The 23,941-nt window shown below is 43.6% G+C and overlaps 1 protein-coding gene across 1 annotated transcript in view; it reads left to right on the forward strand.

Annotated features, from left to right (window-relative positions):
- SLC25A20 (solute carrier family 25 member 20) overlaps nucleotides 1–23,941 on the forward strand; it is a 29,970-nt gene that overhangs the window by 5,097 nt on the left and 932 nt on the right. The window contains exons 3-8 of the mRNA XM_044253609.1: nucleotides 4,001–4,128; nucleotides 8,453–8,543; nucleotides 21,385–21,502; nucleotides 22,201–22,273; nucleotides 22,642–22,751; nucleotides 23,235–23,359. Coding sequence (XP_044109544.1) covers nucleotides 4,001–4,128; nucleotides 8,453–8,543; nucleotides 21,385–21,502; nucleotides 22,201–22,273; nucleotides 22,642–22,751; nucleotides 23,235–23,359 — 645 coding nt within the window. The remainder of the gene's footprint in view (nucleotides 1–4,000; nucleotides 4,129–8,452; nucleotides 8,544–21,384; nucleotides 21,503–22,200; nucleotides 22,274–22,641; nucleotides 22,752–23,234; nucleotides 23,360–23,941) is intronic.

Raw genomic sequence — 23,941 nt, forward strand, 5'->3', positions numbered from 1 at the left:
CCCTGAAAACATAGAATTCTTAAAAAGTTTTTTTTTTTATTAGTGATATTTATTGCTTACTTCATTAGCAGGTATGTTAAAAGACCTTGTTGAGAACTTTTCCTTTGCTTCCTAAAATACAACTCTCCTATAAATACTCTGTTAAACATATAATTCTTACTAAATGTACGGAAACTGAGAAGTAGATGTCACCCAGATAAAGAGGAGATGTTGGTAAGTGATGGGCTCAGCCCTGGGATAGATGCTGGTCCCAGGGTTCCTGTAGGATCCATGCCTGAGATGATGCTGCCTTTTTCTTCTGTAAGGCATTCTTATAGAATTCTGTGCTGCCCAGGACGGAATCCGACCAGTGTTTGATTGAGGCATTAGGGTTTGGGTCTGTTCAGAGTACTCTGCCCTGGAGGTAGAGAGGTGGGATTACATGCCTCTTGGTCAACAAACACTGAGCACCTGTTTAGTGGCTTAGCAGTGTGCTTGGTCCTGGGGGCTGGTGAGAATGGCTTGTATAAACCCAACTCCCTGCAAAGTTGAATAGGCTTCTTTAATTCATAGTGTGCATGCCCCTGGTTTTTGCCATGCAGCTTGAGCTCTCCGCTTTCTTTTCTTCCTTTTTTTTTTTTTAAGGATTTTATTTATTTATTTGACGGACAGAGATCACAAGTAGGCAGAGAGGCAGGCAGGGAGAGAGAGGAGGAATCGACTTTCCGCAGAAGAGAGATGTGGGGCTCGATCCCAGGACGTTGGGATCATGACCTGAGCCGAAGGCAGAGGCTTTAACCCACTGAGCTACCCACGCGCTGAGCTCTCTGCTTTCTGAAGCTACTGGAGGTCTTGGTGCTGCATGGAAATTGGTGGGCCCGTGTAGTGCAGGGAAGGCTAGTGGAGTTGTCAGGAGGCATGGGTTAGGACTTGGGTGTCCTTCTCAACCCCAGTGGGGAGCTGTGGGCTTTGGAAGGACTTTGTAACATGCTGCTTTGGTAGATCCTCCTCAGAACCTTCTCTTTCCCCTTCATTCTTTCCTGTTTACTGCCTTTGCCCTTTGTCCTCAAGAGAGCCTGCTTATAGTCTTAGACCTTTTGTAAGTCTTAGACCTTTGTAAGATCCAGGAGTGCTGACTGGTACAGCTGGCCCCTGTAGAAGGCTGGTTGTGAATGTCCAGAGTCTGCAGACAGAAGGTTCTTCAGCCTGTGTCTGTGGACCCTCCCAGTGTGTAGCACCATCCTGTTTCTCTTGCAGCTTTCTCTCTCTTTTAAAGATTTTATTTATTTATTTGACAGAGAGTATATGCAACCATGATCCAGGGTGGGGGATGGACAGAGGGAAAGGGATAAGCCGACTTTGCGCTGACTGTGAGCCCGCCCAATGCGGAGCTCAATCTCAAGACCTTGGAATTAGGACCTGAGCTGAAGAGTCCAATGCCTAATGGACTAAGCCACCCAGGTGCCCCACCTGTAGCTCCTTCTTAAGGAACAGCTTTTTTTTAAGATTTTGTTTATTTAGTTGAGAGAGAGCAAAAGCACAAGTAGAGGGGTAAGGATTGAAGGAGAGGAAGAGGCAGACTCCCCACTGAGCAGGGAGCCCAAAGTGGGACTCGATCCCAGGACCTGAGCTGAAGGCAGGCACTTAACCAACAGAGCCACCTAGGTGCCCGAAGGAACAGTTTATGTATATTTTAAAGATTTTATTTGTTTATTGAGAGTGTGTGAATGTGTGTGAGGGTGTGCAAGTACACAAGCTGGGGGAGGGGCAGAGAGCCAAGAGCCAGATGCCCAACTGACTGAGCCACCCAGGTGCCCTTTTAATATATTTTTTAAAAGATTTTATTTATTTGGCAGACAGAGATCACAAGTAGGCAGAGAGGCAGGCAGAGAGAGGGGGGAAGCAGGCTCCCCACTGAGCAGAGAGCCCCATGCAGGGCTCGATCCCAGGACCCTGGGATCATGACCTGAACTGAAGGCAGAGGCTTTAACCCACTGAACCACCCAGGCACCCCTTAATTTTTTTTTTTTTTAAATTTTATTTATTTATTTGACAGAGAGAGATCACAAGTAGGCAGAGAGGCAGGCAGAGAGAGAGAGGAGGAAGCAGGCTCCCTGCTGAGCAGAGAGCCCGATGCGGGACTCAATCCCAGGACCCTGAGATCATGACCTGAGCCGAAGGCAGCGGCTTAACCCACTGAGCCACCCAGGCACCCTAATATTTGTTTTTTAAAAGAATTTCTTTTTGGGGCACCTGGGTGGCTCAGTTGGTTAAGCATCTGCATTTGCCTCAGGTGGTCCTGGGATCTAGCCGCCATCCAGCTCCTTGCTCAGCAGGGAGTCTGCTGCTTCTTCTCCCTCTGCTGCTGCTCCCCCTGCTTGTGCTCTCTCTCTCTCAAATAAATAAAATCTTTAAAAAATTATTCCTTATTTTGTATTGAAGTGATACAAACACTTGGGTTTGTTATTAAAAGACTTGTAACAAAGTAGCAAAGTGATTTATGCCCCAATCTCCAGAGGCAACTTTTCAGCTCTTCCAGTTTAAGCTGTTTCTACCTAAATAATATACATTTACTACTATATTTTATACATTTTTATATGTTTTAGCTACCTGTTTGTGGTAGATGATTTTAAGTCTTAACATTTCTTTATCCCTTCTTCCTGCCCTTCCCATATAATTTTATATTTTGTGGTTTAATCTAGTTCACTGTTTTCATGGTTACAGCTTTTTATATGTTTAAAAGTTAATTAAATAATATACTATAAGGCATATTTTATTTCTTGTGTGACTGTTTTTCTTGAGTTTAGGTTAGTAATTGTGTCGGTTTTTTTTCTTGTGTTTCTTTGAATCACTGTCTCTGTTATCCTATATCTGAAAAGTACTCTGTGGAGTACTTTTCTGTTTGGTTTTCCACACTGCCGAAACAGTTAAATCTGTTGTTCTGTGTGAGTTGTTTTGCTTTGTTTTTCTTGGAAACATCCCTTCTGGAGTCCTCCATCTTCATACTCCCAGGTAGACTGGCTCCTTTCCAGACTGACAGTACTCCATGCCATCCTGGAAACTCCATTCACCTCTCTTGGGTTGAACCCTTGGTCTCCTGGGTCCCAAAGCTTCCTCTTCCCTGGTTTGCTAACCTTGTTTGTGGGGATATTATCTATTTGTCTATTTATTGGCTACGACATAGTTGATTTTGTCTCCAAACTGTATTGAAAAAACTGTATTGAAGACTGAAAATTGATGTGCAGTCTTGCTATTATTTCTAACAATAAAACCCCCATGTCTTAATACTTGGAAAATACAAAAAACTTCTTTTTTTTTTTTTAAAGATTTTATTTTTTTACTTGACAGAGAGAGAAAGAGTGAGAGATCACATGTAGGCAGAGAGGCTGGCAGAGAGAGGGGGAAGCAGGATCCCTGCTGAGCAGAGCCTGGGATCATGACCTGAGCTGAAGGCAGAGGCTTAACCCACTGAGCCACCCAGGTGCCCCCAAAACTTCTTAATTACCTGTCATCTCACCCCAAGAAAGTCAGATCACATTGTTTTTTAGCCTGCTTTTTTAGTGGTCTCTAAGTAGACCTAGTAGTCTCTTTTGTTACAGTGTGATTTAATGGCTGTGATAGTCCATTCATGGAATTCCCATCATTTGTCTTGGTAGTGTCCTCATTGGGAATTTTTTGGTCTATTCCAAAATCTTGGGAGCATATAATTGCCTGATGTCATTCCATTTTTACATCTCTGAGTATTTTCTTAGAATAAATTTCTCGACAGAGAATTTCCTGGTGAAAGAGTCTGCTGCATATTGCCGGACTGTCTTCCAGGATGAAAGCTGTTTCCAGTTTCTTCAGCAGTGTATAAGAGGACAACTATTTCTGGGGTTTTCTTCCTATTTAAAGCTCTCTTTGCTTGGAGAAGAGCTAAAGGAAGGAAGCCACAGGTTAGAAGACACACTACTCCCCCATTTCAGCGGTACGAAGGGTAGTTGTGTCTATAAACAGCTTCTGCTTCTGTGATTCCTTGCAGGGCATCACGGGGCTATATCGGGGCATGGCTGCCCCCATCATTGGGGTCACCCCCATGTTCGCCGTGTGCTTCTTTGGGTTTGGTTTGGGGAAGAAACTGCAACAGAAATGCCCAGAGGATGTGCTTAGGTGAGTACTTCAGGTCAGGAGCACTTGAAGCTGTTCTGCCTGGTGATGTGACATGGGTTAATGGAAAAAAAAATCTCAGCGGATAGGGAGCGGCTATCCTCTGGGCCCCTAATCCTGCCTCCTGGTTGCTCCACATGAGGGAAGTACTGGAGTGTCATTTGCCCTGTGAACCAAAAGGAAAAAGAGAACAACCCAAAGCCCTCCCCCCTCCTCCCTACCAGGTTGTCATAATTTCTTCTGTGAAGTAGTGTCACTGACTAGGAATATTAGTAGTATCAACCCCTGGGAATCAGGATGTCTGAATGCTACATGTGTAAAAGGCCACAAACAGTTCCTGGTCCTGCAGTAAAGACAGTGGCAGCCATGATTTCCATCACCTGGTTGGGAAAAGGGCAGTTTTCAACTTTTGTTTTACATCATTTTTATAACATGATTATAATTATTTCAAATACTGGTTTCTCTGTTGAGTGCAATAAATTAGTGTATCTTCTTTTCATAAACTTTAAGAAGCTGGATTTGAGTATGAAGAGGCAGATGAGTTAGGATTACAGCCCAGGATTTACAAAGTAGTTAATAAAAATAGGTCAAGTTTTTTTTTTTTTTTTTAAAGATTTTATTTATGGGTGCCTCGGTGGCTCAGTGGGTTAAGCCGCTGCCTTCGGCTCAGGTCATGATCTCAGGGTCCTGGGATTGAGTCCCTCATCGGGCTCTCTGCTCAGCAGGGAGCCTGCTTCCTCCTCTCTCTCTCTCTGCCTGCCTCTCTGCCTACTTGTAATCTCTCTCTGTCAAATAAATAAATAAAATCTTTAAAAAATATATTTTATTTATTTGGGGCACCTGGGTGGCTCAGTGGTTTAAGCCTCTGCCTTTGGCTCAGGTCATGATCCCAGGGTCCTGGGATCAAGCCCCACATCCGGCTCTCCACTCTGCAGGGAGCCTGCTTACTCCTCTGTCTCTCTCTGCCTGCCTCTCTGCCTACTTATGATCTCTGTCTGTCAAATAAATAAATAAAATCTTTAAAAAAATGATTTTATTTATTTGACAGATAAGAGATCACAAGCAGGTAGAGAGGCAGGCAGAGAGAGAGAGGGGGAAGCAGGCTCTCTGCTAAGCAGAGAGCCTGTTTCAGGTCTCAATCCCAGGACCCTGGGATTATGACCCGAGCCGAAGGCAGAGGCTCTAACCCACTGAGTACCAGGCACTCCCAAATATGTCAACTTTTAAAAAATTAAACATTTTTTTTTAAAGATTTTATTTATTTGACAGAGAGAGAGAAATCACAAGTAGGCAGAGAGGCAGGCAGAGAGAGAGAGGGGAGGAAGCAGGCTCCCTGCAGAGCAGAGAGCCCGATGTGGGGCTCGATCCCAGGACCCTGGGATCATGACCTGAGCCAAAGGCAGAGGCTTTAACCCACTGAGCCACCCAGGCACCCAAAAAATTAAACATTTTTAAACTAAAAAAAAAAGATTTTGTTTATTTGAGGGAGAGAGAGAGACAGCATGAGAAGGGGAAAGGTCACAGGGAGAAACATACTCCCTTACTGAGCTACCCAGGTGCCCCCATTTTTAAACTTTTGATTCAAGTATAGTTGACATATAATATTAGTTTTGGGTATATAACATAGTAATTCAACAATATTGTACATTATGAAGTGCTCACCCTGGTAAGTACAGTCACCATCTGTCACCATACAAAGTTGTTACAATATTATTGACTATATTATATTCCCTGTGCGGTACTTTTCATAAAACCAGCTTCTTGGGGTGCAGGGGAATTCTGAATGGAAGTGTGGATGGCAGGGTGGCTCATCTGAGACTTGCAAGGTGACAACTCCTGGGAGGGGCTGTAGGCAGCACAGGACTCCCAGAGGCTAGCCAGACTTGAGATCCAGGAGCTCAAAGGAGGAAGCCCAGAGTGCTATATGGTTGTTTTCTGTCTCTACTTTAGGCCACGGCATGCTGAGTAAGGGTCTAGGACATAGATAGAGAGGCTTGTAATGTGAAACTATTTTTGGAGTCCTTGTGATCCTTAAATGTGCCCAGTTTCTATAAACAGCCACGGGTGGCCGCAAATGTGGGCATGTATGGGGTCCTTTTGAAGCTGTATTTGACTGTTGGCAGTACAGATATCCCATGGACACATGTCCTCTCTGAGCACTTGGTCTTCTAGCTCATGTGCCAGCTCCTGGCTGTACCAGGACCATGCACTAAAACCTCCAGTGGGGTCACTGTTAGTACTTTGGCCTATGGCTTATGTTGCCTGTGTGGTCACATCAGTGTGTAGAGAAAAACCCTTCCTGCTTGAGCAAAGATTGAGATACTTGGGACCCCACCCTTTTAATCCTTCCATGTTCTAAATTTTGAACTTCAGCCCTGCCATCTTCCCCTCCCTGGAGTGGTATTTAGGGAGAGTGTCAAAATGAGCACTACCAGGCCCATGGAGTGGATGTCCAAGAGGTCCAGATTCACAGATGCCAAACTGGGGTTTGGGTGGGAGGTGGCAGAAAGGGCCAGGTAGTCATAGAGTGTCTACAGAGTACCCTGTGCACACATAGAGCCCCCATTCAGAGGGAAGTCCTTACTCCCAGGAGACGGGTGTGTACCTGACCTGGGGTATGGGCATCTTGCAAAGAATACTTGGTCTCATGAGGGGAAGTTCAGTTGCAGAGAGGGCTTCTCTTGAGGATAGTAGTGTGAACTGAGCCTGCGAGGGAGGCCCTGCACGAGAGCAAGTCTCTTGACTGTTACACAGTCAACCTGTGTGCTAGACTTGTCTGCCTAAGGTACATGTGTGGACCCTGCCTGGGGTGAGAATATGGAAAGAACAGAGCCGTTGAAACTGATGCCCTGCCTGGAGGGAAGGACCTGCAGTAGCTGTCTCCCTACTCCCATTTGACATCTGCTTTCCAGATATTGGGCTCCTTGTTGGGGGGACCTGTTTGAAGGCTCAGCAGGCAGAGGCTTGGGGTCAGGAGGGGCCTGAGTCTCTGGCGAGTAACTGAAGATTTTCAACAACATTTTTTTTTTAATTGTGGAGGCTCTTTTGAAATACTAATTATGGCTTTGTGCTCCATTGCCTCCTGGCCACTCTTGATTACTAATCCCAGAAAGAAAAGGAGATGGCAGAGTAGCACAGACAGCTGTGAGCTACAGATGCCTGGAGACTCAGTCTCCTCTGAATACTGGGTGTGGTTCATTCTTTGAGGGTCAGGGTGAGGATCTGGGTGTCTGGCCACTGGGCCACCATTCCCAGCACAGAACCCATCATGCCTATCTGGGTACCAGCCCTGTTTGGGCCTTTTCAGCATCTTAGTCCAGTCCTTGCAACTCTCCTGGCAGCCCCTCAGCCTGTGGAGGTTAGCCCCCCACTCGCCCCCCAGCCACGATGCTGTCCTGCTTATGTCTTGGCTTAAAATGTTCTCAGGGCCTTGGTGGTCCAGTGGAAGTGAGATTGGGGGAGAACTGGGGTCAACTGAGACCCAGACCTCGAGTTAGAGGCTTTTCCCCACCACCCTGAATTTTACAAATGGGAAATCAAGGCTCAGTGAAGCCTAAAAAGTTGTTTGTAGTCATGGTGCAGGGCAGGCCCAGAGAGGGAACCGTGTCTCACTATAAAGCTCCTCCCATGGGCGAGGCCATCTGAGGTGTGCTGGGGGTGGGGGGTTGGGAGGTTGCGGGGAGTATGGGGGCCTTGCTGACCAAGCTCATACTGCTCTTGACACTGAGAAATTTGCCCTGGGAAATTTGACATCAGAATACACCTAGAACTTGGCTTTTGTGCAAAATAGAACTTACTTGTGCTGGGCTTCTGCCTAGTCAAGTGCTTATTTATTATATTTTCTTTTTAATTTAAATTCAAGTTAGTTAACAGAGAGTGTAGTGTTGGTTTAAGTAGTAGAAGTTAGTGATTCATCACTTACTTATAACACCTAGTCCTCATCCCAACAAGTGCCCTCCTTAATGCCCATCACGCATTTAGTTAATCCTCTAACCCCCTGTTTTTTCTTAGAAAGTCATCTCTGCTGGGATTGCCTCTGTCCTGGGTAGTTAGTCACTGGTGTTTGCCTCTGGTTTTTGTTTTGTTTTCTTTTCTTTTTTTTTTTTTTAAAGATTTTATTTATTTATCTGTCAGAGAGAGAGGGACAGAGAGCGAGCACAGGCAGACAGAGAGGCAGGCAGAGGCAGAGGGAGAAGCAGGCTCCCTGCCGAGCAAGGAGCCCGATGTGGGACTCGATCCCAGGATGCTGGGATCATGACCTGAGCCGAAGGCAGCTGCTCAACCAACTGAGCCACCCAGGCGTCCCTGGTTTTTGTTTTCAATACAGCTACCCCCAAATATTTGCAGCTGGGATGTTGTCTGGTGTATTCACCACAGGAATTATGACCCCTGGAGAACGGATCAAGTGCTTGTTACAGGTAAGGGATGGGATCTGGAGTTTGGGGGTTGTCATCTGGGGGGAGGTGGCTAGCTTTTTCCATTCAGTGAGCAATTTTGTGTGGATGTTTATGTCCTTTCACCCTTTATAAAGGCTTCAGATCAGGTGTGCAAAACAGTTTCAAGGTTTTCAGGAACATGGAAGCAATCGTAGTAGAATCGAGAACCAGGACAGTATAACAAATCAACCAAAATGTCACACCAGTGACGTGTCATTCCAGATTTATCCACTCTTATTAACAGCTACTTCAGGAACTCTGAAAGGTAAGTCATGTCTGGTCAGAGGTGGAAGGGAGGCTGCTTCGGCCCATTGTATCTTACTTCTCTGTAATTGCCCAAATTCGCAGTGCAGTACTGACCTTGGAGTGCCTGGCCTTTCAGAGGCCAAGGATATGAACTGGCTGTCTGCCTTACCACACAGGGCTCCTTTTAAAACAAAAAAAAAAGTTACTGCTATTTTCTTCTAATGGTTGAAGTAAATTAACACACCATTCTTGCTAGAAAATTTGGATAATGCAGAGAAGCACAAAGAAAAAAATGTATTTCTCACCCATGATACCATCCCACTGAGGTAATCACTGTTAGGGTTTCTTTGTGAATTCTTTTTTTTTTTTTTTTTTTAAAGATTTTATTTATTTATTTGGCAGAGAGAGATTACAAGTAGGCAGAGAGGCAGGCAGAGAGAGAGAGGAGGAAGCAGGCTCCCTGCTGAGCAGAGAGCCCGATGCGGGACTCGATCCCAGGACCCTGAGATCATGACCTGAGCCAAAGGCAGCGGCTTAACCCACTGAGCCACCCAGGCGCCCAGGAGGAAGCAGGCTCCCTGCTGAGCAGAGAGCCCAATGTGGGACTCGATTCTTTGTGAATTCTGATCTTTTTGGTAAACATGTATATTAAGAAATACTAACTTTTGAAATAAAATTGGGGTCATGTAATGCGTTAGTTTTATAACGTGCTTTTTTCATTTGATGTATCCTAATTTTTTGTGTGGTTATTTTTCTGAAGCATTGTGTTCTGTGTATTATTTCATTACATGGCTGTCATTTGCCCGATAATCCCTTATCTAGGGGCATGACAAATTATATATGATAGTGAAGATTTTGCTAAATAAGTGTTTGTGTGTGTACCTGATTATTTTCTTAGAGTAAATGTCCAGACTTGAAATTATTATGTTTAAAGGTGTATACTTTTTTAAAACATTTATTTATTTATTTTAGGGAGAGGACGAGGGGGAGGGACAGAGGGGGAGGGAGAGAGAATTCCAGGCAGACTCCATGTTGAGCATGGAGCCTGACATGGGGCTCAATCTCATGACCTTGAGATCGTGACCTGAGCCAAAACCAGTAGTTGGATGCTTAACTAACTGTGCCACCTGGGCACCCCTAAAGGTGTATACTTAAAAAAAAAAAGAAGTGGGCTGCTGGGTGGCTCAGTGGGTTAAGCCTCTGCCTTCGGCTCAGGTCATGATCTCAGGGTCCTGGGATGGAGCCCCCCATAGGCTTTGTGCTCAGCAGGGAGCCAGCTTCCCCCTCTCCGCTGCCTCTCTGCCTACTTGTGATCTCTGTCTCTGTCAAATAAATAAAATCTTTAAAAAAAAGTGTGTGTTGGGGCACCTGGGTGGCTCAGTCGTTAAGTGTCTGCCTTTGACTCAGGTTACTATCCCAGGGTCCTGGGATGGAGCCCCACGTTGGGCTCCTGGCTTGGTGGAGAGCCTGCTTCTCCCTCATGCTTCTCTCTCTCTCTCTCCCCCTGCTTGTGTTCCCTCTCTTGCTGTGTCTCCCTCCGTCAAATAAATAAATAAAATCTTAAACAACAACAACAAAAAAGTGTGTGTGTGTGTTTTAAAAGATTTTATTTATTTATTTGTCAGAGAGTGGGCACACACAGGGGGAGCAGCAGGCAGAGGTAGAAGCAGGCTCCCCGCTGAGCAAGGAGCCCCATGTGGGACTCTATCCAGGACCCCAGGATCATGACCTGAGCTGAAGGCAGACACTTAATGGACTGAGCCACTGACGCCTCCCTAAAAAAAAAGTTTTTAATACCTATTACCAAATGATCCCCCTATATCAGCCCGTCACTTTCTATTCCAGTCAATAATAGAAGAGCAACCACTTACCAGCAAACTCTGTGTCATCTAATTTACAATCTCTGCCAGTGAAAAATTGGCATTGTTTTAAATTTTCATGCTTTTAAATGGTGGTGAGGTTAATTATTTTGATGAATATTCATTGTTTGTATTTTTCCATTGTGAAGTTCCTCTTTGTGTTCTTTGCTCATTTGTTTTTTGACTTACAAAAGCTTTGTAATTGTTAATTACTTATTGTAAGTGGCAAGCCTGTTTCATGGTTTACATTTGTCATTTAACTTTGTGTATTTTTTTTTAGCTTTTAACAGTACAAGCTTTACTACAATTTTGTGTATTTTTTAAATTAAACTTTTTATTTTGAGACAATTTTAGATCTCTAGGCAGTTGTAAAAAATAATACAAAGGAAAAAATCACAATAATACAGAGAGATTGGGGCGCCTGGGTGGCTCAGTTGTTAAGCATCTGCCTTCAACTCAGGTCATGATCCCTGAGTCCTGGGATTGAGCCCCACATCAGGCTCCCTACTCAGCGGGAAGCCTGCTTCTCCCTCTTCTGCTCCCTGTGCTTCTGTTCCCTCTCTTGCTGTCTCTCTGTCAAATAAATAAATAAAATCTTTAAAAAATAATAATAATACAGAGCGATCACATTTACCCTTTACCCAGTTTCCCCACATAGGTAACATCTGGTAAAACTGTGGTACAATATTACAACAAAAATATTGATATTTATACGGAAAAGATCCAGAACGTTTCCATCATGCCATGGCCACATCCACTTCCTTTCTCTCACTCCAGTTCTTCACTACCCCAGCAACCACCAGTCTGTACTCTATTTCTGCCATTTTATAATTTCAAGAAAGTTATACAGATAGAACCACACTACAGTAAACTTACCAGGCAAACTTTTTTGGTTGCTTTTTTTTTTTTTAAGATTTTATTTATTTATCTGACAGACAGAGATCACAAGTAGGCAGAGAGGCAGGCAGAGAGAGAGAGGAGGAAGCAGGCTCCCTGCTGAGCAGAGAGCCCGATGTGGGGCTCGATCCCAGGACCCTGGGATCATGACCTGAGCCAAAGGCAGAAGTTTAGCCCTCTGAGCCACCCAGGTGCCCCTTGGTTGCTTTTTCTAACTCAACATAATTTTTTGGAGTTTCATTAGATTGTTTCATGTATGAATTGTTCATTTCTCTTTTAATAGTCCACTGAACGACATCTGGGTTGTTTCCAGCTTTTGACTATTAGGAATAAAGATGGTTTAAACATTCATGTTCAGAAGTTTTTCTTTTCTTTTCTTTTCTTTTTAAGATTTTATTTATTTCTTTGAGAGGGAGAGAATGAGAGAGAGAGAAAGAGAGAGAGAGCACAAGAGGGGGAAGGTCAGAGGGAGAAGCAGACTCCCTCCTGAGCAGGGAGCCCAATGCAGGACTTGATCCTGAGACTCCAGGATCATGACCTGAGCCGAAGGCAGTTATTTAACCAACTGAGCCACTCAGGCGCCCCCAGAAGTTTTTCTAAGAAGATAAGTTTCATTTCTCTGGGATAAATGCCCAAGAGTACAAATTGTTGAGTCATATGGTAGCTGCATGTTTAGTTTTTAAAGGAACTGCCAAACTGTTGCTTAGTTTTTTATGTTTTATAGTCCTGCCAGCAATGAATGAGTGGTCCAGTTTCTCTGCATCCTCGCCAACATTTAGTGCTGTCACTGTGTTTAATTTTAGCCATCCTGATAGGTGTGTAGTAATATCTCATTTTAATTTGTACTTACCTAACAGCTGAAGATGTTGAACATCTTTTCAATGCTTATTTGCTGTGTATCCTCTTAGGTGAAATGTCTGTTCATGTTTTTGTCCGTTTTCTAATTGAATTTTTTTTTATTATTGCATTTTGAGAGAGTCCTTTATTCTAGATACTAGTGGTTTGACATATACATGATTTGCAAATATTTTCTCCCAGTTTATAGTTTGTCTTTTCAACCTAACAGTCTCTTTCTCTCTTTTTTAAAGATTTTATTTATTTGACAGAGAGAGAGATCACAAGCAGGCAGAGAGGCAGGCAGAGAAAGGGGGGGGAAGCAGGCTTCCCACTGAGCAGAGAGCCCAATGCAGGGCTTGATCCCAGGACCCTGAGATCATGACTTGAACCGAAGGAGGCTTTAACCTTCGGCTTTAACCCACTTTAGCCTGCTTTAACCCACTGAGCCACCCAGATGCCCCAACAGAGTCTCTTTTTAAAAAGATTTTATCCATTTGTTTTATTTGAGAGAGAGAGCAAGAGTGAGAGAGAGAGAGCGCATGTGCCTGAGCAAGGGGAGGGGCAGAGGGAGAGGGAGAGAGAATCCCAAGCAGACTCTGCACTGAGTGTGGAGCCCCATGTGGGGCTGGATCCTAAGATCCCAAGATCATGACCTGAGCTGAAGTCAGGTGCCCCCAAATTAAAATTGTTTGCTCAAAATACTCTCTTAAGGGGCATCTGGGTGGCTCAGCTGGTTAGGCGCCCAACTCTTGGTTTTGGCTCAGGTCGTGATTGTGAGGTGGTGACATAGAGGCCTGTGCAGCCCTGCCCATTGTTGGACTCTGTGCTCAGTGGGAAGTCTGCTTGAGATTCTCTCCCTCTCCCTCTTCCCCTCCCCAATTCATGCTCTTTCTCTCCCTCAAATAAACAAATAACATTTTTTTTAAAAGATTCTATTTATTTATTTGACAGAGAGAGGAGAGACACAGCGTGAGAGGAAACACAAGGTGGGGGGTGGGAGAGGGAGAAACAGGTTTCCCACAGAACAGGGAGCCCAATGCAGGGCTCGATTGCAGCATCCTGGGATCATGATGAGAGCCAAAGGCAGAAACTTAATGACTGAGCCGCCCAGGTACCCCTCAAATAATAAATCTTTTTAAAAAATCAATTGGGCATATTTGTGTGCATAGTCTTGTTCTGTATTTTCTTTCATTGATTTATGCATTTATCCCTCCACTAATACTATAGTCTTGATTAATACAGACATATACTAAGTCTTAAAATTTAGTAATCTGATCCCTCCAACTTTATTCTTTAAAAAAACAAAACAAACTTGTTCTAGCTATTCTATTTCCTTTGTGTTTTCATATAAACTTTAGGATAATCTAGAAAATTAAGGGGCATCTGGGTGGCTCATTCGGTTAAGTGTTTGCCTTCAACTTGGGTCATGGTCCCTCCTGGGATTGAGTTCCATGTGGGGCTCCCAGGCAGGGAATCTGCTTCTCCCTCTGCCTCTCCCTCCTGGCTTGTGCTAGCTCGCTCACTCTCTCTCTTTCAAATAAATAAAATATTTTAAAAAAAATTTTTATTTATTTATTTGACAGAGAGATCACAAGTAGGCAGAGAGGCAGACAGAGAGAGAGGGGAAGCAGGCTCCCGCTGAGCAGAGAGCCCCATATGGGGCACGATCCCAGGACCCTGGAACTGTGACCTGAACCGAAGGCAGAGGCTTTAACCCACTGAGCCACCCATGTGCCCCCAAATAAATAAAATCTTAAAAAAAAAAAAAAGAAAGAAAGAAAATTGGGAAAAATCTTGCTAAGATTTATGTTAAATCTATAGGCCATTTTGGATGGAATTGACTCTTATTACTTTGAGTTTTCCAATCCATGGACGTAGTATATCTTTCCATTTATTTAGAACCTTAAATTTCTTTTATCAGCACTATGTAATTTTCAGCATATAAGTCCTGTACGTGTTTTCTTATATTAGTGCCTAAGTCTTCTTTCTTTTTTGACTTTGAAAAATTGCACTGTGAATGGTACTGTAATTATAATTTTGTTATCTAATGTTTTTAGCTAGTTTATAGAAATACAGTTGATTTTTGTATGTTAATCTTATGTCCTGTGACCTTCCTGAATCCCTTGTTAGTTCTAGGGGTTTTTTTTTGTGTTGTTTTTAATAGAATCAGTGAGATTTCTTTTTTTTTTTTTTTTAGATTTTATTTATTTATTTGACAGACAGAAATCACAAGTAGGCAGAGAGGCAGGGAGAGATAGAGGGGGAAGCAGGCTCCCCGCTGAGCAGAGAGCCTGAGGTGGAGCTCTCAGTGAGATTTCTTATGCATAGAGTCATGTCATTTGCAAATAGGGAATTTTATTTCCTCATTCCTGATCTGTTTAACCTTTATTTCCTTATTTCACTGGCTAGAACTTGCAGAACTGTGTTGAATAAGAATGACAAGAATGGACATTTTTGCCTTGTCCCCACTATTACAGAGAAGTATTTACTATTTCATTATTAAATATGTTAGATGTACTTTTTTTAGATGCTCTTTATCAAGTTGAGAAGTTTACCTTCTGTTACTTTTTTTTTGAGAATTTTATCATGAATGGATATTGACTTTTGTCAGATACTTTTCTGCATTGATTGATGTAATGGTTTTTCTTTAACCTGTTAACTTTGCATTATTGGAACCAACCCACCAACTTGGACATGTTGTATGATCTTTTTGTATATTGCTGAATTCAATTTACTTATGTTTTGTTAAAGAGTTTTACAACTATAGTCATGAAAGATTATTAGTCTGTCATTTTTTTCTATATTAGTTTATCTGGTTTTGGTTTCAGGATGATACTATTTTCATAAAATGAATTAGGAAGTGTTTCCCCTTCTGTTTTTGGAGGGAGATTGTATAGAACTGGTGTTAATTCTTTAAACATTTGATAGAATTTTATAATGAAACCATCTAGGCTTAGGGATTTGGGGAGGAGTCTTAAAATTATGAATCCAATTTTCTTAATAGTTACAGGGCTATTCAAATTCCTTACTTCATGTTGGGCGAATTGTGATAGTTTATGTTTTTGTTTTTTCATCTATGTTGTCAAATTTGTCTGTGTAGAGTTGTTTGTAGTATTCTCTTATTATCCTTTTGAAGTCTACATGGTCTCTGGTGATATCTTCTGTTATATTCCTGGTATGGTAATTTGTGATTTTCTCTTTCTTTTTTGTCAGCTTCATTAGAGGTTTGTTAATGTTTTTGATTCTTTCAAGAAAACAACTCTTTGTTTTATTGATTTCTTCAACTCTTTTTCTGTTTTCTGCTCATATCTTTATTATTTCCTTCCTTTTGCTTGTTTCAGGTTTAGTTTGCTTTTCTTTTTTTTTAAAGATTTCATTTATTTATTTGTCAGAGAGAGAGGGAGAGAGAGTGAGCACAGGCAGGCAGAGAGGCAGGCAGAGGGAGAAGCAGGCTCCCTGCTGAGCAAGGAGCCCGATGTGGGACTCGATCCCAGGACGCTGGGATCATGACCTGAGCCGAAGGCAGCTGCTTAACCAACTGAGCCACCCAGGCGTCCCAGTTTGCTTTTCTTTTTGAAGGGCTTTTTAGGTGAGAGCTTAGATGATTGATTTGAGTCTTTTCCTCTTTTCTAATGTATGCAGTCAGTGTTAATGGCTTTTCTCTTAGCAGTGCTTTAGTTGTGTCTCACAAACACACAGAGAGATAGATAGATAGATAGATAGATATAGATAGATTCTTAGCTATCTGTCTATCTATCTATCTCTATGTGTGTATTTTTAAAAATTTATTTACTTATTTAAGTAATCTCTGTGCCCAGTGTAGGAGTCAGATTCACAACCCTGAGATCAGCAGTTGCATGCTTTCCCATCTGAGCCAGCCAGGCACTTCTAACTTACATATTAATTGCCTATCAGTTCAGTGTGTTTTCTAATTTCTTTTGAGACTTCCTTTTTGAATTATTTAGAAGGGTACTGTTTAATTTCCAAGTGTTGGAGATTATTGATTTCTAGTTTAAGCCCATTGTGATCAGAAGACATAATTCTGTATTATTTATAATCTTCTAAAGTTCTTTTTTTTTAAATTTTATTTATTTATTTGACAGAGAGAGAGATCACAAGTAGGCAGAGAGGCAGGCAGGGAGAGAGGAGGAAGCAGGCTCCCCGCTGAGCAGAGAGCCCGATGCAGGACTTGATCCCAGGACCCTGAGATCATGACCTGAGCCGAAGGCAGCGGCTTAACCCACTGAGCCACCCAGGCGCCCCTCTCTTAAAGTTCTTGAAGCTTGTTTTATGCCTGTGATCTATCCAGTCTGTTCCATGGTCACTTGATTTTTAATGTATGTGCATCAGAAGTGAGCACTCCATGGACACTTGGAAGGAATGTGTATTCTGCTCTCATTTGGTGGAGGGTTCTGTAAATGTCAGTTAGATCCTGTTGGTTGATGATATTGAGTTCTTCTCTATCTTTGCTGGTTTTCAGTCTTTTTGTTTTACCAGTTTGTTGACAGAGGGAGTTGAAATCTCCAAGTATAATTGCTGGTTTGTCTGTTTCTCCTTTTAGTGCTATCAGTTTTGTTGCATGTTATTTGTAGCTTTCTTGTTTGTTACTTACACATTTTGGATTGCTGTGTCTTCTTCGTAGGTTGACCCTTTTATCACTATATAATGTCCCTCATAGTATCATTATGCAACATCCTATAATTTTGCTTACTATGTTCTTGCTTCCATCCCTGATGTTTCAGGGTTCTTTCTTTCATTTTTCTGTGTAGAGAACTTCCTTTCACTATTTTTGGGGGGCAGATATTCTTTTGGGGTAAGTCTTCTTTCGGTGACAGATTCTTAGTTCTCCTTTATCTAAGATGTCTGATTTCCCCTTTATTTCTGAAGTATATTTTTGCTAGACATAGGATTCTGTGTTGACAATTCTTTTCTTTCAGTACCTGGAAGATACTGTGCCATTTCTTTTTATTGTCCCTAGTTTTGTGGTCTTTCTGATTGTTTAGGTAAGGTGTCATTTTCCTCTAGCTGCTCTTAAGATTTTTTCTTTCTTTCTTTTTTTTTTTTGATGGGAGGAAGGGCAGAGGCAGAGGGAAAGAGAGAATCTTAAGCGGGGCTTAATGCGGTGCTCGATCTCACCTGAGATAACCTGAGCCAAAAATCAAAAGTCAGATGCTTAACTGACTGAGCTACCCAGGCACCCCAAGAATTTTTTCTGTATCTTTAGTTTTCAGAAGTTCATTTTTGATGTGTCATTGCATGCACTTACTTGGGTTTATTCTGTTTAGTATTTGCTCACCTTCTTGAATCTGTGTGTATGTTTTGCCACATTGAGAAAGTTTTAGGAACCTTTTGGCAATGATTTCTTCAAGTACCTTTTCGGTCCTGTTGTCTTTTCTTCTCTCCTTCTGGGACCCTGAGGCCACAAAACTAGATTTTTTTGTTATAGTCACACAAGTCTTGAGGTTCTGTTCAATCTGTTTCGGTATGCTTTCTTCCTGTTGTTCAGACTGGGTATTTTCCATTGTTGTGTTTTCCAGTTGATGTTTTTTTTCTCTCTTGCCTCTGTTCTGCTCTTTTTTCTTTCTTTCTTTCTTTTTTTTTAAAAGATTTTATTTATTTATTTGAGAGAGGGAAAGAATGAGGGGGGTGGGGCAGAGGGAAAGGGAGAAGCAGACTCCCTGCTGAGCAGGGAGCCGGAGGTGGGGCTCAATTCAGGGCTCAATCCCAGGACTCATAGATCATGACCTGAGCTGAAGGCAGATGCTTGACCAACTGAGCCACCCAGGTGCACCTCTGTTCTGCTCCTGAGTGAGCCATCCATTGAGCTTTTTAGTTTGGTTATATTTTTCTTTTTCCCTTTTCTTTTTCCAGTTGTATTTTTCAATTATATGGTTTCCATTTGGTTCTTCCTTACATCTTCTATTTCTGTGCTAAGACTTTGTTTGTTGTGCCTTTCCATATTTTCATTTGTTTCAAGCATGTTTATAATTACTTATTGAAGGATTTTTACCATGGCTGCTTTAAAATCTTTGTCAGATAAACAAACAAAAACCCAAAACAAAACAAATATGTGTCAGATAACAGTAACATCTCTGTTATCTGTTGCTTGTCTTTTTCCTTTCAGTTTGAGGTCTAGCTGATTTGGAGTATGATGAGTGATTTTCAGTTGAAACCTGGTTATTTGCATGTTACGTAAATAACGTATTTTCTATTTTAGCTGGTTTTTTCCAGCAGGAAAGGGAAGAATGCTGCCTTGTTATTGCCAGGTGGAGATAGAAGTGTAGGTTCCCGACTTGGCTTCTGTTGGCACCTCAGGGTGGGGCACTTCTTTTTACTGCTGGGTGGGTGTGGGAGTTCCAGTGTCTCCACCGACCCCATCCGACAGGAGGGTGCTGGTTACTGGCTGTCAGGAATGAAAGTCCTAGTTCCCTACCTGGCCTTCTCCGACTCCACCCTGACAGCATGTTAGGTTCCTTGTTAGAGCCCCGCAAGGGTGGAAGTCCAAGTTCCCCACTTGGTGTTTGCTGGTGTGGTTTTGTTTTATGGTGTATGGCTAGAGTTGAGTGTTTATTGTCTAAAACTTTTTTATCTTTCTAAGCTGACCCTTTCTTGGTCCTTTGACTAGAGAACACAGGTTTTTGTTGGGGCTTCTTTCTGGTCTATGCTTATTCGCATTCCTGGATTGCCAGTTTCCTCAGCCCCAGATCTGAGATATATCAGAAAGAAAATCCAAGGAACTTACCACCAAGTCATTCCTCAAGTTCAGAGTCTCCTACCCAGTCTCTCTTTTTCTCTGGACTTTCAGAGTCTTCTCAGGTTTGCTTAAAAATAAAGTCTAGGGTTTTTCACAGCTCTTTCTGCCCATGGGTCCTGTCTCATGCTTTAATAAAACCACCTTTTTTGCACCCCCCCCAAATTAAATAAAAATAACATCTGGGGTTTTTTGTTGCACTTCAGCAGAGAGAATTTATATTTCCACCTCAGGCTTTTCCTGAACTCCATACAAGTTTATCCAACATTTCCATTTGGATGCTAGTAGGCACCTCAGTGTCATCATGTGCAAAAATGAGCTCCTAGTCTTCTCCAATAACTGCTCTGCCTAAAACCTTCTCCACCTCAGTTGTGGCAACTATCCTTCTAGTTGTTCAGCTCTAAATCACAGGAGTCATCCGAGATGCCTCTCTTTTCTCACCGTACATGTCCCGTCTATTGAACAGTTAAGCTTGCTTTCAGTGTATGCCAAGTCTGTCCCTTCTCATCCCTCCATTTGCAGCCACATTGCTCCAGGTCACCTTCATCACAAAACAGGGAGAAGATTCTCACAATAAGATATCAATTCCATACCGATCCTCTTTGGCCCCCACGTCACCATGAGTCAGCTCCAGTGTCCTCTGGTCATGTGGGTCTCCTTGCTGTTCCTCAGACATACCAGATTTACATGTGCCCAGATCATTGGGGGAAGTTATATTTTAAAAAGCCATTACTATATGATTGACATTGTCTTAAATTTATTATTTTTAGAAAAATTGAAGTCTTTCCAAGGAAAAACTTTCCTAACCAGAATGATGACTCTATTCATCTCTCTCTCTCTTTTTTTTTTATGTTCCTTGGAGTGCTTTAGAGTTTTATTTATGCAAATCCTATTACTGTTTGACGCACATATATTTTATTGCTATTTAGGATAGGATTCCTTCGGGCTCTCTGCTCGGCAGGGAGCCTGCTTCCCTTCCTCTCTCTCTGCCTGCCTCTCTGCCTATTTGTGATCTCTGTCCGTCAAATAAATAAATAAAATCTTAAAAAAAATAAAGAATATCTTTAGAATAGGATTCCTCCGCATTATTTTCAAATTGTTATTGCTGGTATGTAGGAAAATTATTGAACTTATATGTTTATTTCATGTTTCTCCTTGGAACTGTTAAAGCTTAACTCTTTACTTTTTTTTTTTCAAGATTTTATTTATTCATTTGACAGATAGAGATCACAAGTAGGCAGGCAGAGAGAGAGAGAGGAAGCAGGCTCTCCAATGAGCCGAGAGCCCGATGCAAGGCTCCATCCCAGGACCCTGAGATCATGATCTGAGCTGAAGGCAGAGGCCTTAACCCACTGAGCCACCCAGGCGCCCCTTAACTCTCCAGCTTTAATTATTCTTTGGTTGATGCCTCTGTGTGCTGTGATTCCTCTTGGCTCTGTACTCGCTGTGGATCTTGCATGGGGTTCTTTGTCTCAGATCTTTTCTGGAATTACCCCTGCCTGCCTTACTTAAGCTCTTGTGTCTTAGGCCCTGGATGCCAGAGACTGGTATGGAGGCCTCTCCTTGCTCCTCCCCCGGCTCTGCACAGGATCTGTGTTGTGGCACTTAGAGCTCTGAACAGCTCTTTCCTGTTCACCTTTCCTTGACCGAACTTCCTGATCTCTGAGAGCTTGGGATGGATTTGGTGCTCAATGGATATTTGTTGAAGGAATAAGTGAATGACCTTCCAACTGGCTTTATTGGGAATGCTCTTGTATTTGAGAGAATTCCTCCATATATTTTCCAGCTCCTCTGTTGACTTTTTTCTTGTGTGTGGATGCTTTGTGATATTTTCATTTAACCTTATTTCCCAGTGATTTCCACCAATATTCTATGTTCCAAATAACTAGCAGTTTGACAGGGCAGTCTTTCACTGGTATAATAATGATCACTCCCGGGCGCCTGGGTGGCTCAGTGGGTTAAGCCGCTGCCTTCGGCTCAGGTCATGATCTCAGGGTCCTGGGATCGAGTCCCGCATCGGGCTCTCTGCTCAGCGGGGAGCCTGCTTCCCTCTCTCTCTCTCTCTCTCTGCCTGCCTCTCCGTCTACTTGTGATCTCTCTCTGTCAAATAAATAAATAAAATCTTTTAAAAAATAATGATCACTCCCACACTCACCTTATAATCTGTAACCTGCTGAGCCTGTTGACTCTGATGTTGCTGCTACTGACTTGATGACTTTTTCCTCCCTCTCAGATTCAGGCTTCTTCGGGAGAAACCAAGTACAGTGGGGCCTTGGACTGTGCCAAGAAACTATACCAGGAATCTGGGATCCGAGGCATCTACAAAGGGACAGTGCTCACCCTCATGCGAGGTAATCTTCTAGGTTCTCCACCTGAGGACACCTTGCAGGGGGAGCTCATCGGAGGAGGGTTTGCCACAGAGGGTCTTACCTGTATCCCCGGATACAGGTAATGCCTTGGCATTGTACAGGCCACACTTCTGACTGGCATGGTGTGTCCTGTTTTTTGGGCAGTCTCATCCCTGGCCAGCATGGAGACAAATGAGGATAGGAGGACCTGTATCCTTCTGGCAGGCTGGCCCTCAAGGATGTAACTCAAGATAGTGCCAGTTACAGGGGAGTAGCTAGTAGATAGCAGTCGTGGCTGGAGGGATGAGGGACAGTGGGGCTCTCCCTGGTTTCAAGAGGCATGTGCTGCTGGGGTGGCAATCAGAGAGGCAGACACAGCCTCACCCCTGTCCTACTGTAGCCGTTTGGAGGAAGGCCAGAGGCTGGCTGTAGTTGTAACATGGAGTGGGCATGTCCGTGGGGACCACTCAGAGGGGACTTTGAAGGTGAAGTGATGTTGCATGTGTTTGTGCCCATTCACACCAGTGCTTGCCCCAAAGCAGCATCTAATTAATGCAAAATGATTACTGCACATAGGAGGTGCGGCTGAGGAACTTCCCAGGAAACCTTGAAAGGGCCAGCACCAAGCTTGGCTCTTCTAAGTTCTAGAAATCCATGAGGATTTTATATTCTTTAATTTGCTTCTTTCTTGCCCCTAACAGATGTTCCAGCCAGCGGGATGTATTTCATGACATATGAGTGGCTGAAAAATATCTTGACGCCGGAGGGAAAGAGGTGAGGAGAACAGAAGAACGCAGAGGCCACTTTGCTCCGTCATGGGTTTGTTGTCCTTTACTGTGAGTGGGTCTGAAGGCAGAGTGGGGCTTGCTTCTGGCTCCATGTCCACTTTCCTGTCCTTGCTGCAGAGACCAGCTAACACTGCTTACTCTGTACTTCACCTGCTGGAGCAAGTATATGAAACAAGTTCATGAAACCTCCTCCAAGGAGTGGCACCTATCATGTCACAGGAGCCCTGGCCTTGGACCTCCTCCCTCTGGCCAGCCTCTCCCTCCGTGTAACTGCCCCATCCGCCAAGGGGGGGATGGTTTGAATGCCTTGCTCACAGCCTTTGTCTGACTGGGGCTGCGGTTGGTATTCTGCAGTGTCAGTGAGCTCAGTGTGCCTCGGATCCTGGTGGCTGGGGGCATCGCAGGGATCTTCAACTGGGCTGTGGCAATCCCCCCGGACGTGCTCAAGTCCCGCTTCCAGACTGGTTAGTGGAGGGTAGTGGGGTAGATGGGGGTGGACTGGGTACCAGAACTGGCAGCCCCTGGGGTGCAGAGCTCTTAGGGCCCTGGAGATACTCTTCACAGCAGCACCCAGCAGCTCTCCGACCAACATTTTCCCTTACAGTCATTTGTGTCCTAGGAACCCTAGATTCATTTCCTTTTGGCCAGAACACAAAATAAGTGAGATAAGCAGTCAGGTCAACTCTGCTGCCTTCCCATGAGCAGAAAGACTCTTACGTTCTTCACTTTTCCTCTCCACTCCCTCAGCATCAGTAATCCAGACATTGTATGTTTATCCCAAGGTGAATGGTGTTGTCTGTGGACTGGTCCCAGATGACCTGGAGGGTGTCCTCTTCCTGATGCGGTGACCCAGCAGGAAGACTTGATTATGGAACTGTTCCCGTGTAGGTTACTATAGGCAGGTCAGGAAACTTCCTAAAGCCTTAACAGTTGGATTCCACCCACAGCACCTCCTGGGAAATACCCTAATGGTTTCAGAGATGTACTGAGAGAGCTGATCCAGAACGAAGGAGTCACATCCTTGTATAAGGGGTTCAATGCAGTGATGATCCGAGCCTTTCCAGCCAATGCGGTGAGTGGAAAGCAGGGGCTCTGCTTTCCCTTCAGGGCTTAGAGCAGGTTCCTAGGTCTAGATGGGCTGACTTTTGCTTGTTCCTAGGATTGGATTGGGGGCTCAGTTTTCCCCAAATCCCACCCTCAGCGAGAGCCTCCTTATTTGCTTCTTTTCCTGAAGCTTCAGTTGTCGTCGTATTTGGAATTCTTTGAGGGGAGGGGCTTTTTTTTTTTTTTTTTAAGATTTTATTTATTCATTTGAGAGAAAGAAGAGAGCACAAACGGGGGGGAGGGGCAAAGGGAGAGGGGGGAAGCAGATTCCCTGCTGAGCTGGGAGCCTGACATGGGGTTTGATCCCAGGATTTAGAGATCATAGCTGGAACCCAAGGCAGATGCTCAACGATCTGAGCCACTCAGGTGCCCCATGAGGGGAGGGGTTTTGATCTCCTGTCTTGGTCATCAGAAGTGGGTAGTTTTGAGACCTGGATTTTCTTCCCCTCACAGGAATATGAAAGCACAGCTTGATTCCCTGACCTGGGGTGGGAACGAAGTTGGGGAGGGGTTCTGATAAAGTCACGGAAGGGTTCTGGTCCTGACAGGG

This window comes from Neovison vison, chromosome 6, assembly GCF_020171115.1.
Source record: "Neovison vison isolate M4711 chromosome 6, ASM_NN_V1, whole genome shotgun sequence".
Classification (NCBI taxonomy): Eukaryota; Metazoa; Chordata; class Mammalia; order Carnivora; family Mustelidae; genus Neogale; species Neogale vison.